Source organism: Mustela erminea, chromosome 15 (assembly GCF_009829155.1).
Source record: "Mustela erminea isolate mMusErm1 chromosome 15, mMusErm1.Pri, whole genome shotgun sequence".
NCBI classification, from domain to species: Eukaryota; Metazoa; Chordata; class Mammalia; order Carnivora; family Mustelidae; genus Mustela; species Mustela erminea.
In genome coordinates, this window is record NC_045628.1 from 914674 (window position 1) to 932090 (window position 17417).

Genomic DNA, 17417 nt, shown 5'->3' on the forward strand with positions numbered 1-17417 from the left:
CGAAGGAGCCGACGGTGTTAGTGGTTCCCGGGTGCACTGCTGTCCTCTCCTCCACTAAGCAATACTAGGGATTCGTAAAGCAGGCGCCTGTTGACTGGATTTGGGAGAGACTTGGTGGAATCTGCAGCCACGGGAGCCCAGATGTGACAAAGGACACACATGTGGGACTCGCTGCTTGGCGCAAGGCTGCAGTCAACGTGGACGCCCAGCTCGCAGCAGATTCAGGGAGCAGCCTGTCCCTCCTGCTCTACAGGGAAGGCTTTTACAACTCACATGCACATGCGCCTCTCCCAGCCCGCTCCAGAAAAAACCTCCATCCCTAAAACCTAGGCAATGACATCACTCTTGGAGCTGTTCCTGCTCTGTCATTCCAACCCCAAAGCCTGAGCCGAGGGTGCTCCTGTGCGTCTGCGAGCCACCGTGCCCTTCACCCCACGACGCAGGCCATACCCCACAGCAAGCCAAACGCAACCGAGTTCCAGGGAAAGGGAGCCGTGTCTCTGGGAATACGAGGTCGATGGCACACGACGGGTTATTGTCTTTTGACCCATATACAATAAATCCAGTGGCTTTAATCACAAAAATCACCATTAAACACAGAATGTCTCCAAGGATCTTGGTTAGATAATCACACACAACGATGTTTAACCCTGGCTTTGCTCTCAAAGCCCCGTGGGGTCTCCCGCTTACGGGAGAGAGAGAGGAGGGAGCCCACGCCTAAGCCAAGGGACAGAATCTAATCCCGCAGAAACGCATTATTTAGACAACGAGGTAATGAAATACGACATAACATATGGCAATTACCGGGCAAGAAACTGGCAACTTACTTTTAATGATAAACGGTTATTTCTTCTCCATGTCAAGGAAAGCTGGGGGCTGCGGACGCCCTCCTCCCGCCCTCGCGGCATGGAGACCCAGAGCAGGACCCTGCCCGCTCAGCCTTCTCTCAGCTCCAAAGGGATCCATTCAAACTGCTCCTCAAAGCTCAGTCTAAGTCACCTTTTAATCAACACAGAGAACGTAGGTCCGCTTAGGCTCCTCCCCCCTTACCTACCCCCTGTTCAAGCGTCCGTCCTAGGTTTTAATTATATTTGGTGGAAAAAGCACCATCGGATTGACGCGCACTGTTCCTCCTGGACGCGAGCGCGCACAGCCCCAGCCCCGCACCCGCTGCACAGCCCCCGGCTCGGGGATCCTCGACCCCCCCCAGGACGGATGCGACCGACGCGCGGGGGGTGGGGGCGCGCGCTCGGCCACACCCGGCCCCGGGGCCCCGGACGCTCCGACCGCGCGCGCGACGAGCGAGGACGGTCCGCGGGGACCTGGCGCGCAGCCTGCGACCCGCGCCGCGGGGGAAGGGCGCGGAGGCGGCCATGCACCCGGGAGACGCTCCCGACACCGCACCCAGCTGTCAGGCCAGCGGCTCCTCCTACCAGCGCGCCTGCAAACCGCATTTAGCCTCCGCACCATCTCCGCCACCGCCATCTCCTCGCGCCGCAGCCAGAACCTCATCCTCCGGCGGAGCGCGGGGCCCTCCGCCGCCCGCGTCCCTCCGCCGCAGACGGTGCCTCAGGGGTGGGGTCGCGCGATGGGGGGGGGCACGGCCGCGCCGCCTGCCCGGGATTGGCTCCCGAGCCCCGCCGAGGGGGCGCGCCCTGCGGCAGGGGGGCTGCGGGGCGGAAGCGGAAGCGGCGCGCCTGCCCCGCGAGTCCCCGCGGTCACCTGGGGGCCCTGCGCGCGCACGGCCGAGGTCACCTGAGCCCTGCGCGCGCACCCCCGCGGCCCCCCCCCGGGGCCCCCACAGTCCCAAGGGTGCTCCCCGCGCAGAGGCACAAGCCGCTCCCCGCCCCGGGTCTCTGCGCCCTCGCTGGGGAGGACGAGGAGCTGCGGGGCGCGAACGGAGGGCGCCCGGCACGGCTCCCCGCACTGTACCTGCGGCCGCCCTGGGGCAGGTGCACAGCCCGCAGCAGCCGAGCGCGCGCTCTCCGCGCCGCCGCATGCCGCCCAGCCGTCCCCGCGCGCGGCGGTCCCGGTCCCCCGCGGCTGGCGGGGTGGACCGCGCCCTCCCCCAGCCGCGCCGCTGGCCTGGGGACGCCCGGGCGGGGAGACGAGCGCGCCGCAGGCTCGCGGGGCCCCTCCGACCTCGCCGCGGTTGGCGCGAAGCCACCGGGTGCATTTTACACCTGAGCGCCTGGCAGGCAGAGGGGAGTCGCGGGGAGCGTGGCCGCCACCGCCGAGGGCGGGGGGAGCAGGTGTGCGGGCGCCACGCGCAGGGCCTCTGCTCCCCGGGACCTGCCGTCCTTCTGTGGCTGGCGTTGCCGCGAGCAGGGCCTCCCGGAATCCGCGCCGGGTGTGGGAAATTCAAGCATGGGGCAGCGGAGGCTCTACCTGCAGCCTCCCTCCGCATAAGGGCACCCAGCAGGGTCCCAGGGTCAACAGACAAAGGTGACCAGATCTGTCCTCTGGGAAGTCATGGCCTGGGGACAAGAAAGATCTGGAAACGAATTGCTGCGGCATGGAATGAAGGCGGAGAGGGAGGGTGAAGCTGCCTTTCTTCTTTCCCTTTCCTTTCCTTTCGTTTTCTTTTGTTTTGTTTTTAGCATCAAACCACCTGCACACCAGCCCTTCCGAGGGTTCAAGGAGAGCCCGGTGAACAGAGGGTTCCAGAGAGGCCGCGTCGCAGGGTGGACAGTGAGGCTTCCCCTTGTCCAGGGCTGCCCTCTGCGAGCAGGACACGCCCCCCCCCACACCTGCTGTGTCCACTCAGGCCGAGCTAAAGCCCTTCCCTCCCCAAGTGCAGTGGGCGGCGCCCAGCTTCCCACTGTCCCAAAGGCAGCAACCGCCCCGTGTGTCCTCAACACCCCACTTTGCCTTGGCCCCGACCGGCACCCCCACCTGCTCACCTGGATGGGAGCCCCTGGCCCCAGGCACCTCCACCTCCTGCCTCGCCTGGTTCAACCCCTTTTGAGCACAGAAGTGTTCTCAGGCGGTGCTCAAACTTGAGAGGCAGGCGGAACCCCGAGGGTCTGTGGACCCCACGTGGCTAGGCACGCCACCCAGCATTTCCCTCCAGACCCTCTGGCCTGCTCTCACTGACGCCCTCATGCAGGGACACCTCCACTCACACTCGGCTTCTTTCCTCAACCCTGCGTCTTCCACCCTGTCCCCTGAAGTGCCTGTGGCTGGTGCCACCCCCGGACCGAGCCGCTCACTCTGGCACTGCTTCAAGGGCTGAGTCTGCTGCCCTCTGTGACGGGTGCCCCTTAGAGGTCCATGTGGCCAGGCCCGGTGCCCAGATGTTGGCTCAAACACCAGGCCGGATGTCATTTTGAGGGCATTTTGTAGATGTAACATGTGAGTCAGCTGACTCCGAGTAAAGCAGACCATGCTCCCTGGTATGGGTGGGCCTCGTCAAATCAGTTGAAGGCTTTAGGCGACCAAGACGACCCCCCCGAGGAAGAGGGAATACTGTCCCCAGAGTGCCGCCAGACTTGACCTGCAACGGGCTCTTCCCTGGGCCTGCATCCTGCTCCTGCCTTGCGCATTTCCAGCTCACCAGCCCCACCGCCACGCGAGCCCCCGTCACTTAGAATAAACCCCTCCTTCTGCCTCCTCCTAACCTTCTCTCTCCTTAAATTAAGGCATAAATGGTGTTTTCTCTAAAAATCATTTCATATTTGCCTAAAGCATAGCGGCCCAAACGGCGCCACCCAACGACCGCTGAGTGCGGTGCGCTCCGCGGACTCTGCTACCTCCTCCACGCACGTGGCCTCCACCAGGAGGCGGCGCGGCTCTTAGGCTGCTTTACAGACTACGGCCCAGAGAGGGTGCCTTGCCCAGGGTCACGCAGCGGGTCCGCGGCAGAGGCGGGATCCGAACCCGGATGCAGACAGAAACACGGGCCTAGACGAGTGTTTGCTTCAGGGAACATCGTCCCGCCCCACCTGGAATGCCGTCCCCAAAGTCCCCTACGGGAAATAAGGGACAGTTAGGTACACAGGGTCCCAAACCCAACGCTGCGGAAGAATCTTGGCCCGCAGGTCCCAAGGGTGCAGGCCACCTTTCTATGGCTGTCTCACCCCTCCCAGAGAGGAAAAACAGGACATGGCTGTCCGCCCGCCCCAGGAGGCCCAACGGTGCCCAGGCGGGAAGGCGGATGTAATGTCACACCTGGACACCCAACACGTCCTCTTAGCAACCAGCACGGGAAGTTAGCCATGAAGGGAGGTGAGAGCCTGGGGAGCCTGAGGCCGTGCCGGTGCTCTGGGGGGAGGGGGAGACGCGCTGGGCCGCTGGGCCTCGGAACTAACCCTTCCTCCGGCGGTGCCCGTCCCCACGTCAAGGGGGCAGCATGGGGAAAGGGGGACTTGGGAAGAAGAAACCCACACCAGGTGCGTCCTGGAGCACGGAGGGAACGACTGTTCCTGACCCCGAGGGGGTTACTCTCTACCTCGGGCAGGCCACGAACAGGGGTGAGTCCCTCTGGCCTGGTGGTGAACAAGCTGGTGAATGAGGCCGGTCCAGGGGCAAACCCCCTGTGGAAGTGACGTGAGGCCGCCTGACAAAGTCCAAGATACGGGCAGCCCCGGCTCCAGCCATGTGCTCTGGGACGTGCTCGGGACACCCGTGTTTGCAGCAGTGGGGCTTACGGTACTGGGCGGGCGAGGATGGGGCCGTAAGGGAAGGGGGGAGGGGAGGTGGGCAGGGAGGGAGTGGGGGGTGGGGGGAGCACAGGAGAGAAGAGGGGAGGGGGAGGAGAAGAGGGGGTGCAGGGGAGGGGGAGGGCAGGGGGGCAGGGAGGGGAGGGCAGGGAGGCTGGTCCGGCTGCGCGCAGTGAACTGACTAGCGGGTTTCCCGGTCTCAGCCGCAAACCACCCAGCCTGGAGCTCTAGCAGCAAGTCGCAGAGACACGAAATCTGACTCCGTCGTGCCGAATGCGAAACAGGCGCGGGCAGCAGCGGAGGCAGAGAGCGAGGCCCCAGGCCCTCCACCGGACGCTGCTGAAGCAGGGGCTCTCCTGGCACAAGCTGCTGACTCTCCTGGCACAGCTGGGCAGCAACAGGCTTCCCAGGGATGGGGAGCTGGAGGAACCCCGCAGGGTCCCCTGGCAGGGGCAGCCCCGAGGGACCTCACGGATGGGTGGCTGCAGGACGGAGCCACCAGGGAGGAGGGACGAGGGGGGGACTGTATCCTCAGGATGGGGGACCGCCACTACCCACCGCTCAGCCCCAGCCCCAGAAACCTGGCCCGCCTCCACCACCTCGTTCCCAGCCCTCGGGGCCCCGCAGCTCCCCGCCAGCACCCGTGACCCCCCTCCAGTGACCTTTCCTCAAACCCCAGGCCCAACACCGGACAGAAGGGGCAGGACGCCCCGGGGGGCTGCATGAGTGTGCCCCACCCCAGTGGTCAGACCACAGGAGAGGCCACCTCCCACCTCTCAGGATGGCTCTGACTGTGGAGACAAGAGATAACAGGCGTTGGCCAGGATGGCGAGAAAGGGGGGCCCTCGGCGCGGTGGCGGGGGCGAGGCTGCGGCAGCCGTGGCGGACAGCAGTAGGGAAGGCCCACAAAGCTTTAGGACGAACCTAAAATGAAACTACAACATAGCCCAGCAATGTTCCTCTGCGAACACACCCAGGGAAAAGAAAAATCCTAATTTTAAGAGCTCCCTGGGCAGCGCACCCCGCCGTCCTGTCGGTCTCTGGCTCTAACAGTGTGTGGACAGAACAGACCCAGGGATGCCCCTTCCACGGGCCTCCGACCACCCTCCCACCTTCAGAGCCCCCTTCCCGTTACCCTCAGCCTCTGGGACCGGCCAGCACCCGCCTGTGAGCTGCGGTCCGTATCGCTGACCACCCATGAGCTCCAGATGCATCCAGATTCTTCCCCGGGGTGGAGGCAGCCACCAGCCGCCTGCTCCACATGCCCCTGCCTCTCTCTGGGCTCCTACTTCGACCACGATGCCTGGGCTCGGGAGGGCGTGGGCCCCTTCTGTGAGCTGGGCGAGGAGAAGCACAAGGGCTCCAAGCTTCCCTTGAAGGGGCTGCACCATCGTGATGGGAGAAGCCGTCCCAGGGCGAGTGGGGACAAAGCCTGGAAGCCACAGAAGCTACCTGGTTCTGGACGGAGCCCGAATGGGGCCCTGTGGGTCTGCGTGCCTGGATCAGCCTGCACATACCCAGCTCTGGGACTTCCTGGATGAGGCAGTGAACCCTTCACCCTACGGGAAGCCGGACGACCCCCTGACCCACCTCGCAGGCCGGCCGGCCCCCAGGCTGGGCTGGGCGATCGTTTCTTCGACAGGCTCATCCTCAAGCAGGACCAGGAGCCTCTGGAGCCGCCTTGGGGGCCACTCTGGCATCCCCCTGGTGCCAGAGCCTGTCCCTGCAGATGCAAGGCTGCTTTTCCTCCCCTCCCCTGAAGCCCTTTCCCAAGCCACGGACCACATGGGAACAATAAAGTTTTCTGCAGAAAAAGGGGTACCTGTACCCTGTGTTTCTAGCGGCACAACTCACAGTCATGGGGGCAACTGGGGCACCATGTGCACGGGGGCCACTACTCGGCCCCAAAAGGACCCCCTGCCCTCAGCAGCAGCAGGGCAGACCCCAAGAGCCTGGCGTTAAGTGAAAGGCGTCCGAGAGGGACAGATGCAGGTCACCGGTGCATGGGATCTGGAAGCACAGGACCTGTGGACGCCAAGAGCAGCCGCTGGCTTCCAAGTGCTGGGCATGACGCTGCCCACGGGCCACACATGTTCCGTGAGCAGGTGAACGACCTCGGGGCCGCACGTGCAGAAGTTGCTGGAGAAAAGCACACCTGTCACACCCGTGGGCACCGCCCAGGGGTACAGACGTCCTCACCACAGAACAACACAGATGCGCGTCAGACGTGCTAGCTAACCTCGCCGCGCTGATCATTCCAAAACACGCGCCCGGACCCAGTCACCCTGCTGCGCACCCTGTTGCACACCCCACGCCCCGGGGCCGCGTGTCTGCGGAGAGACGGTGAGATGGGGCAGCCATGCCAAAGGACTCAGCAGCCCCCACTGCCCAGGTCTGGGGAAGACGGGTGTACGCAGCTGAGCAGGCATGGGGGCTGCAGGGGAAGGGGCCCCCACGCAGGGCCGGCAGGAGGGCGCACGGCGTGGGCCTGGCCGACCAGGACGAGTGGGCCCCCCGGGCAGTGCAGACCGAACCTGAGACGGCCGGGCAGGTCAGAGCACACGAGCGTGCAGGCGTGTGTGCGTGCGGCGTGCGTCCGGAGGGCGGGCAGGGAGGAGGAGGAGGGGCCAGCGGGGGGGGGCGGGGGGCGGGATGGAGGCTGGGAGCGCCCGGGCAGGCCCCAGCCCAGCGGAAAAGCCGCCGCGGCTGCGTTAGTGACCAAACACGGCAGGCGAGCTGGGCATCGGGATGAAGTGTCACCAAGGCCTTCGGCCCTGTCCGCGGGGGGACCAGGGAGCCGGAGCCGGAGGGGAGGGTGTCCCACAGAGGAGACGGGGTGCGGGGGCTCGGGAGCGAGGCCTGTAGGAAGGCCCGGCTCTGAAACGCCATCGTCTGCCGGCGAAGAGCCCAGGTCCGGGCGGACGAGGGCTGGACGCGGCCGTGGGGTCATCGGGCGAACGCGTCATGAGCTGCGAGAGGAGACATGAAAGTCGGCGCGTCTGCGTCAGCCGCACAGCAGCAAGGCTGGGACACGCTTTGCGTAACGCACCGGGGGACGGTCACCCACGGCCCCGTGGGCCATCAGCCGCCAGCCGACAGGAACAAGGTCCTGTGACCCAGCAGTGACCTTCCGGACGACCCTAGCTGGAAGCTTGTGGAGGCCGGGTGGTGCTGCTGGGGTGGGCGGGCGCGGGAGGGGGTCCCCGTGGAGCCTTCCTGAGGGAGGGGTGACCCCTGACCCCTGACTCTGGGGCTCGAGAACAGGAGGGGTCACAGGTCCCACTGCAGATGTGCAGGCCGAGGGCAGGGGCGGGCCAGACTACTGGGGGGCCGGGCCGCTGGCTTCCTTGGGGTCCCTGTGTCCGGAGTATCCCCAGACTCGGGCCCCGCCCTGCCACCCCAACTGCGCATCTGGGGCCAATGTGGGGGCGTCGGCTTGTGCGTGGCTTCTGGTGCCTGACCAGCCCCCAGGTCGGCGGATTCCCCAGGGAAACAGGCTCCCTGTGGCTCATTCCCCTCAGCACCACAGGCCGGGGGGCCACAAGCCACACGGATTCTCCCCGTCCCAGAGGCTGGACGTCCGGGTAAGGGCGCCCGCACGGTCAGGCTGTGGGACGAGCCGCAGGGTCCTGTTCAGGGCCTTCCCGCTGGGTCCTCCCAGGGGACAGGCAGGCGAGGGCGCGCTCTGGGATGTCCTTTCTGAGGGTTCCATCCCAGGACCGCGCCACCTCCCTGAGACCCGACCCCAAACGCCGTCTCCTGGGGGCTTAGGGTGCGGCACGTGGGCTCTGGGGACACGGCGTTCAGAGCCCAGCTGTCTATGTGTGTCTTCTTCCCACGACAACGACACAGTCACACAAAGTTTCTTCCTTCCTTTGAGTTACAACTTTCTGCCCTGTTTTCTGACCAACATCTAGCAGACTAGATCATCAGAAGCACCGTCCCGCGTGTCCCTTGCGGTCCCCTGGGTACACGAGGAGGGCAGGGGTGGCTCCGGCTCCTGGAGGAGCCCCGGGTGGGGATGCCGGGAAAATCCAGGCCTCCATGAGGGGACGGGGAAGGAGGCCGAGAGGACCGTGTGCGGAAGAGCCCGGGGCTTTGCTACTGTAACCCAAGCCTCAGGGGCTCCGCGGGGGCCCCCTGGACCCGCTACCACAGCCTGGACATGGCAGCAAGCCTGTGACTCAGAGTGCAGAGAGTAGAGTGACCTGCGGACGCGTCAGCCCGCGGGGACACAGGGACTTGGGAGATGTGACCAGCGGGGGATCTCAAGGCAGGAACACTGGGATTCCTGGCTGGGCCTGGCGTAGCCCAGGGGCCTCATAGCAGCAGGGCTCAGAGGCGGGGGGAGGACGCGGGGCTTCTCCCGGAGCCTCCAGACGGAACCCGCCCTGCCCACACTTCGGCTCTGAGCTCCGGGAGTGGAGGGCACAAGGGTCGTCAGTGTGGGCGTCCGAGCCACCCCGCGCGGTCACTTGTTACGGCGGCAGCAGGACGGTGGTGACGCCTCGCACACTGTCCTCCAGGAGCCGTGGCCGCCATCCCACCCCTGGGGAGAGAAGCCACCCCACCGGTGAGGCCCTGAGGCCCCCAAACCCGGCGGGGTCAGCAGGAAGAGCCCACGTCTGTGCCCACGAGCGTGGTGCTGTCCTGAGACACACACGCTACCACGTAAACCGCTCCCTCACCATGGAGACATCTGCGATCGCTCGGAAAACCGAGGGAGCGAGCCGGTCCCTTCCTAGTCGGTCGGACTGAATCTCACAGCCCGTCGAGGGGCGTCAGGCACTCAGCCGGCACGGGCCGCTGTGCCCTTTCTAGACGCTGGCGTCCCTCCTGCCGAGGGCCTCTGCCTGCCAGGGCCGTGATGCCTCCACTCTCTCGGTGAGAAAGTGGCCGGACGCGCTGAGCGCACGGACACAGCCGGGGATGTCTCTAACAGCTGTGACCGAGCAAACAAGGCTTCCTTCGCGTCATTTCCTCCTGTTGTTCCGCGAGCCTCCCAAGCCGCCTCCTCAGGGGGAGCAGGGGCCGGGCTGTCCTCAGGGAGGTGCAGCCGGGGAAGCTGCGCTCCTGCTGGCGCCACTTGCTTTTGGGAACAAAGGACGCTCTGACCTCAGACATCAGGACACAGGAGTGCCCGGCTTCCAGCCCATCCCTCTGGTTCCTTCCAGAAGAACTGAAGGAAACAGAAGCGATGTTTAATTTCATGAACTTCTCCCAGTGCCCTTGTGCCCTAATCCCTCCAGGTAGGAACGCTGCGGTCCTTTATCTGGGATGAGACCCGTGGCACACAAGAGAAGCTTGTCACCGACTGCACGGGGCCAAGGGGGGCCCCACCTCCTGCCATGTCCCCGTCCTCCCCCGAGGGGCCTTCCTGCCCCACCAGATGGCCGGGCCACTGCACCCTCGTGCGCTAGCCTTCCCAGCAGCGCCGCACTTACAGCTCAGGGCCTGTCCACACCTGCACGTGGCAGAGTCCGGAAGCTCGTCGCCGTGACCTGCAGGGGCCCTGCGAGCCCGGGGAGCAGACGTGTGCCTTCCGGCTGTGCGAGCTGTGAGCGGCGTGTGAGAACGCTGGAGGCGGCAGGCGGGCTGTGCCCTGGTGTAGGGGGCGTGGCTGGCAGGAGCAGGAAAGGGGGGCCACCGGTAGGGAAGGTGAGCAAGGAGAGGGTCCGGCCACGGAACGATCAGGTTAGTCAGTGCCTGTGTCAGCTCGCAAGACTCTGCTCCCATCATCCAGACCAGACTCACGGGGGCCACTGTGCAGACATTACGGGTGTGGCTGACCAACACCTGCAACCAGGCAGCTCAGAGGAAAGCAGATCACGCACCCTCCATGATGTGGTGGGCCACGTCTAATCAGTCAAATGCCCCAAGAACAAAAAACAGGTTTCCTGAGGACAGGGAATTCTGCCTCAACACTGCAACATAAAAACAGGGCAGGAAATAAAGGGGGGTGTCAATACCATTCTTTCTTTTAAAAAAGAAAAAGTTTAAATTCAATTCAGTAACATATTTTGTGTCCTCAGGTTCGGAGGTAGAGGTCAGTCACTCATCAGCTGCTCATCACATCCGCGCCCTCCTTGGCGACCGTCCCCAGCTACCCCGTCGCCGACCCGTCCCCTCCAGCAGCCCTAAGTTTGTTCCCTAGAGTGAAGAGTCTCTTACGGTCTGTCTCCGTCTCTGGTTTCGTCTTGTTTTGTTTTCCCCCCTCCCCTATGATCTTCGGTCTTGTTGCTTAGACTCCAACATGACTGAAATCATATGATGACTGTCCTTCTCTGATGGACGTATTGCACTAAGCATGATACGCTCTAGTTCCATCCACGTCGTTGCAAATGGTGAGATTTCATTTCTTTTGATGGCTGCATAGTATTCCATTGTGTATATATACCACGTCTTCTTGATCCATTCATCTGTTGATGGACATCTAGGTTCTTTCCATAGTTTGGCGATTGTGGACATTGCTGCTATAAACATTCGGGTGCACATGCCCCTTTGGATCACTACATTTGTTATCTTTAGGGTAAATACCCAGTAGTGCGATTGCTGGGTCATAGGGCAGTTCTATTTTCAACATTTTGAGGAACCTCCATGCTGTTTTCCAGAGTGGCTGCACCAGCTTGCATTCCCACCAACAGTGCAGGAGGGTTCCCCTTTCTCCGCATCCTCGCCAGCATCTGTCATTTCCTGACTTGTTGATTTTAGCCATTCTGACTGGTGTGAGGTGATATCTCATTGTGGTTTTGATTTGTATTTCCCTGATGCCGAGTGATATGGAGCACTTTATCATGTGTCTGTTGGCCATCTGGATGTCTTCTTTGCAGAAATGTCTGTTCATGTCCTCTGCCCATTTCTTGATTGGATTATTTGTTCTTTGGGTGTTGAGTTTGCTAAGTTCTTTATAGATGTTGGATACTAGCCCTTTATCCGATATGTCGTTTGCAAATATCTTCTCCCATTCTGTTGGTTTTGTTGACTGTTTCCTTTGCTGTGCAGAAGCTTTTGATCTTGATGAAATCCCAGTAGTTCATTTTTGCCCTTGCTTCCCTTGCCTTTGGCGATATTCCTAGGAAGAAGTGGCTGCGGCTGAGGTCGAAGAGGTTGCCGCCTGTGTTCTTCTCAAGGATGATTCCTTTCTCACGTTGAGGTCCGTCATCCATTTTGAGTCTATTTTCATGTGTGGTGTAAGGAAATGGTCCAGTTTCATCCTTCTGCATGTGGCTGTCCAATTTTCCCAACACCATTTATTGAAGACACTGTCTTTTTTCCATTGGACATTCTTTCCTGCTTTGTCGAAGATTAGTTGACTGTAGAATTGAGGGTCCATTTCTGGGTTCTCTGTTCTGTTCCATTGATCTATGTGTCTGTTTTTGTGCCAGTACCATGCTGTCTTGATGATGACAGCTTTGTAATAGAGCTTGAAGTCTGGAATTGTGATGCTGCCAACTTTGGCTTTCTTTTTCAGCATTCCTCTGGCTATTTGGGGTCTTTTCTTGTTTCATATGAATTTTAGGATTATTTGTACCAGCTCTGTGAAAAATGTGGATGGTATTTAATAAGGATGACGTCGAACGTGTAGACTGCTCTGGGCAGTGGAAACACGTTCATGATGTTTATTCTCGCAGTCCGTGAGCCGGGACGTTTCCCTCTCTGTGTCTTCCTCACCAACCTTTTCTTCTTTCGTTTGAATGTTTTAATCAGCTTTATTGAGGTATAATCACAACACAAAGAACTGCACGTTTGAATACGTCCCTCTCGGCGCGCCGCCCCTCGGTGGCGGTCACGGGGTCACGGGGTCACGGACGCATCGTGGCTTCCAGGGAACATCCTGTCCCCTTTGTGCAGTAGGAACACTGCCCGGGACCAGCTACCTCACAGGCTTGGAGGCTGTCACTGAGGGTGGCGCTGTCCAGACGGCCTCTAGAACTCTCCTCGGGCTCACCGGCCGTGCCCTCCTCTCCTACCATCTGCTTTCCTGATGGACCCGTTGGCTGCGTCTCCACCGGGAGTGCCAGGCCATGGCTCTGTGCCTGTCGGCTTGCTGCTCTCCGCCCGAGGCCCTTCAGGGTCTCCTCCGTGGCCACAAGCGGCAGGATTTCCCCCTGTTCTGGGGTTGGACGTCTCAGGCAGGGAGAGCTTGAGCCCCGGCATGAGGGGGTCCTGGCGGGGTGCTGGGCCGTCTCCAGGGTTGGCGAAAGGGCTGCTCTTCGAGAACCCCCTTCCCTCTCTGGGAGGTGTCAGCTGGGGACCCCAGGAACAGCAAGGGACAAGGGCCCCGCACCCGGCTCTAAAGGAGCCGGCAGGAACAGGATCTGGCCACGAGGGCTGGGCGAGCTGGGGCACTGCCTTCCGTGGCGGGGGGCTGAGGCCTGGGAAGCAGGTGTGGAGGGTGGGACATGGCCCCTGCCGTGGGCTCTGCAGGGCTCACAGGTGATGGGACGAGTGCAGAAAAGCTGACTTCAGTGGGGGCCTCACTTACCCTTAGAATCACCAGGTGACGCCACGGACATGGCCAAACAGGGCACCGTTTGGAGCCAGAGCACGTCAGGGAAAGTCACCCGAAGCCGCTGTCCCGCGGCTGATGCGTGTTTCCGGCCTGCTCTCCCTGCTCTGCCGGACCCTGGGTCCCACGTGCGGGCCTGACACCTGGGCCAGGGATCACGTCTGTACTCGGCGGCTGGGCTCGGCCGGGCGTGCGCCCAGACGGCACCAGTCTCCCTCCAGGGGCCACGGCAGGTGAGATCTGATTTCAAGCTTTATTTATGGCTCTGCCGAGGTGAAGCCCTGCCCCCGTGGGGTTGGTGGCTGCATGCGTGTCTGTTAGTGGCCACCTTCTCTGAGGGACGCAGACACCGATGGCTGAAAGTTCTGTAGCTTCCAATATCCGATGCCCAACCCCCACCATGTTTCTCTAGGGGATCGGAGCTGGGAAGTGTCGCTTCCAGGGTTCACGGAAGCGCATCAATAAGAGCCAACTGCAAGCAGGGCCAGCAGCGGACGGACGTCCCGTGCGCCCCAGGGGGGAGGGGTGCTCCGTGCAGCCAGCCCGGACCGTCGGTTAAAACAGAACCTAACCCCCAAGCGGGCGTGCAGAAGTCATCACCCTCGCTGCTCTCACGCCGAGCACCCCGTGCGCTCTCTGGCCGGCGGGTCGGACATTACTGGAGAGGAAACCAGTAACAATAGAGCCCGTGATGGGAATGATAACGTGGCCCCCAGGGACGCACAGCCGGGTGTCGTCCCAGCACTGACGCAGATTACGGCTCATGTCCCTGCCCCGGGTGACTTCTGTCCAAAACAGTAAACACTGGAACACACTGATTTGTAATTAGGAAGTCGGTTTATTACTTTGTTTAGAAAATTATTAGTAACAACTTTACATTTGAGTTAATCTTACATTTTCAGATCCTTTCCCTCAAATGTGTCCCCCGTCGACAAAATGCCAAAAAAGGTCAGCGAGGTGGTTTAGGTTCTGCAGGTCTGGAGCCCCCGAGAACCAGGAGCTGGCGGGCTGGGGACCCCTCCTTCCTCCCTTCAAGGGACATGGTCAGCAGGGAATGCCCTGGACACGGCGCCTGCATCATCGCGGACATCCCCAGAAAGCAACCGGGGCGGGCTGCGCGTCGAGTGCCCACCGCCGCCAGCAGGGGTGCCCGCCCCCGGCGCAGGGGACGTGCCAGCTCACTCCACACTGTGGCTCCGACTGAGGTTCCAAACGGACAAGGACGGGAAGCGCGTGGCGGCCCAGCCGTCACTGTGGTGGGTCTGTTGTCTTCTGCCTTCCTTCCCATAGCGCCGAATCTTTAAACACACCTGATGCAATTTTAGAAATGCCATTTACTCAAGCCTTGACTCACTACTTTCCAAGGTTCAACACCAAGGTCGCCAAAATTGAGTTAACTACCTTGACATCTACTCAAGCTCTCGGATCTGGACCCAAACTCTGTAGCAAATATTAATTTTTAGGCGGTCAAGTTTAGAGCTAGCGATTCTCTGCTCTTTCCACTTCGGAAATGAGCCTACACCATGGCGAGACCCTCCCGATGCAGCCCTGTGTCTGGGCTGCTGATGGTGTGGGAATAGGGCTGTGGGTCGTGATCGCTTTGGACAACTGTAGACTCACACGCAGTTATGGGGAATAATCCAGACCCATCCCGTGTGCCCCTCCCCCACGGCGGATACAAATCCCGGAGGTGCCACAGCCCCGATGCCGACACAGACAGACTCGCCGGAACCTCCCATCCCCACGTGCGCCTGAGTCCCTACAAGGTCACAGCCGCCCCCTTCCCGCTCCATCCCCGCCAAGACCCTGGCCACCACTCATCTGTTCTCTGCTTCCATAATTCTGTCGTTTCATGAATGTTCTAGAAATGGAGCCGCGCCGACAGACACACCTCCCTTCACCGTGCTCCGCAGATGCTGCCTCCTCACAAGCGGAGGGTTTGCGGAGACCCCACGTGGAGCGCCGACCAGCCCCACTTTTCCAACGGGACGTGCTCCCTTCGCGTGCCTGTCGCGTCTTGGGGATTCTCGCCACCGTTCAAACTCTTCATAGTATTTGTTACCGTGATCTGTGATCAGGGATTACAATTGCTCAAAAGCCCAGATGACGGTTAGCGCCTTTTAGCAGTAAAATATTTTTAACTTAAGGTATGTACATTTTTTAGAGATAATGCTGTCGGACGCCCGATAGACCGCAGTGTGGTGCAAACACGACTTTCAGACGCACTAGAAACGGACCCGAGCGTCTCTGCGGCGAGCCGGTGCGGGACGTGGGGTCCGGCTCCCCTCCCGTAGCCCACTCCCCGGGGGATGATCGGGCTGATGACGTTTCCTGGTGAAGACAGACCGTGGGGGTTTCAGCCCTTCACCTGCTGAAGGACATTCAGGGTCGTCCCAGGTTTGGGCTACTACAAACAAAACCAACATAAACATTCACAGGCATGAATCTGCCTAAAAGTTTCATTTCTTGGGCTAAATGCTCAGGAGTTCAGTTGCTGCGCCGCAGGACGGCGGCTGTTTTAACAGATGCGGGCAAGCGCTCTGCTGAGTGTCTGCTCTGGCTGCGCCCCTGCCTGTCAGTGTCGCCCCTGCATGGGGCGCCATTCTGGAAGGTGTGCAGTGGTGTCTCCTGCAGTTCTGTCTGCGCGTCTGAAAGGCTAACGGCCTTAACCCTCTTCCCCGGGGCTTGCCTGACGTCCGGATCTGCCCCCAGCACCTGCTCAGGTCCGACGCCTTTTGCCGGCTGGACTGCCCGTTGGCGGGTGAGCTTGACCCCCAGTCCTTCATGGGATGGGTGCCCTGAAGATCGCGTCCCACAGGCTGAGGCCCATCTGCCCAGCCTCTGAGCAGCGCCCTTTGCAGAGCATAAGTTTCTAATTTTGACCAAGTCTAATTTACCAATTTCTCCTTTGGTGGGTCATGTTTTTGGCATTGGGTCTAAGAACTCTGTGTATTCCTAACTCACAAATATTGTCTACTGTATTTTTTTTCAAAAGGGTAACAGTTGGACTTTGTTTAAATCTGTAATCTGTTTTGAGTCAATCTTTATGCAACGGATGAAAGTCGGGGGGTCTCGGTTTTTGCCTCTGGATCTCCAATTGCTCCGGCTCAGTCTGTGGAAAAGATCTTCCCTGCACGGGCTGATTTCCCACCTTTGCCGGACACCAGTGGGTCCCTCTGGTGCTGGTCTGCTTCTGACTTTCCTGCTGTGCTCTAGGGTCAGCCCTTCTGCCAGGAAGCGCCCCGCAGCCCCAGCACACGTAGCGAACGTCTTGTTAGCAAGTGCACTGCTCCTTCTTCTGTCTTCCTTCTCAAGACTGTTGTCAGAATTTTATTTTATTTTTTTAAAGATTCTATTTATTTGACAGAGACACAGGGAGAGAAGGAACGTGGCAGGAGGAGCAGGGGAGGGAGCAACAGGCTCCCCGCCGAGCAGGGAGCCCAATGTGGGGCTCGATCCCAGGACCCCGGGATCCTGACCTGAGCTGGAGGCAGACGCTCAGTGACTGAGCCACTCAGGCGCCCCATGTTGTAAGACTTTTAGTTCCTCTGACTTTCCATACAAATTTTAGGATTACGTTGTCTATGTCGATAGAAGCGTTTCTGGGATTTTACCGGGAACGCAGTGAATCGGAGCAGCGAGAGCAGACGTGCTTCACCCCGTCTTAGACCCAAGAACATGACGGTGTCTCCTCCACCCTGGTCGTGAGCACCTGCGGGGGCGGCCTGCACCCCCGCACCGCTGATACTGGCTGCGTCTCAGTGTTTCATTTTCTTGAGTAATTCTAAACAATATTGTATTTTTACTTTTGCTGTCCGTGTGCCCGTTGCTACGCACAGACGCACAACCGACTTCTGAGCGCCTGTCTTCCGTCCTGCAGCCTCGGTGCACGCTCTCGTACAGCTCCAGGGTATCTCTGTAGAGCCCCCAGGATTTTATAATTAGGTGATGCTGTCATCTGTGAGCAGGCGACTGAGTCCTCCTTGCCCATCTCCACGACCTGTGTGTGCTTCTCCCGCCCGAGGCAGCTGAGGACAAGCAGAGACAGTGCTCACCTGGCTCTGTCCCGCTCTGTTGGCCGTAGGGGTTCTCTGTAGGCACCGTTAACATGTAAGCAAGTCCCCCCGTATTCCTACTTTTCTGAACGGGTGCTGAATGTTGTCAAATACTCTTTCTATATGGATTGAAGGACGGCGTGCTTTTTCTTCCTTCCTCCATTGATGTGGTGGGTCCACAATAAATCTTGA

The 17417-nt window shown here is 60.7% G+C and overlaps 2 protein-coding genes across 7 annotated transcripts in view; one reads left to right on the plus strand and one right to left on the minus strand.

The window, feature by feature from the left end:
* Positions 1 to 17417, minus strand: part of MCF2L (MCF.2 cell line derived transforming sequence like) — a 129614-nt gene that overhangs the window by 91455 nt on the left and 20742 nt on the right. The window contains exon 1 of one of the 6 annotated variants that reach the window (XM_032314220.1): positions 1468 to 1618. The exons of 3 other annotated variants lie outside the window; for them this stretch is intronic. Coding sequence is in view for 1 of the 3 variants with exons in the window: in XM_032314214.1 (XP_032170105.1) it covers positions 1434 to 1512 (79 nt within the window). In the remaining 2 variants the exon portion in view is untranslated. Of the gene's footprint in view, positions 1 to 827; positions 1005 to 1433; positions 1619 to 17417 lie in introns of those variants that run through there. 2 more of the 6 variants (XM_032314214.1, XM_032314219.1) reach the window with 2 other exon arrangements.
* LOC116573900 lies at positions 4183 to 6474 on the plus strand. Its single transcript, XM_032314288.1, is given in 6 exon segments — positions 4183 to 4227; positions 4460 to 4675; positions 4880 to 5094; positions 5341 to 5366; positions 5369 to 5474; positions 5803 to 6474. Coding segments are annotated over 5 exon segments (825 nt in total). The 5' UTR covers positions 4183 to 4227; positions 4460 to 4597; the 3' UTR covers positions 6203 to 6474.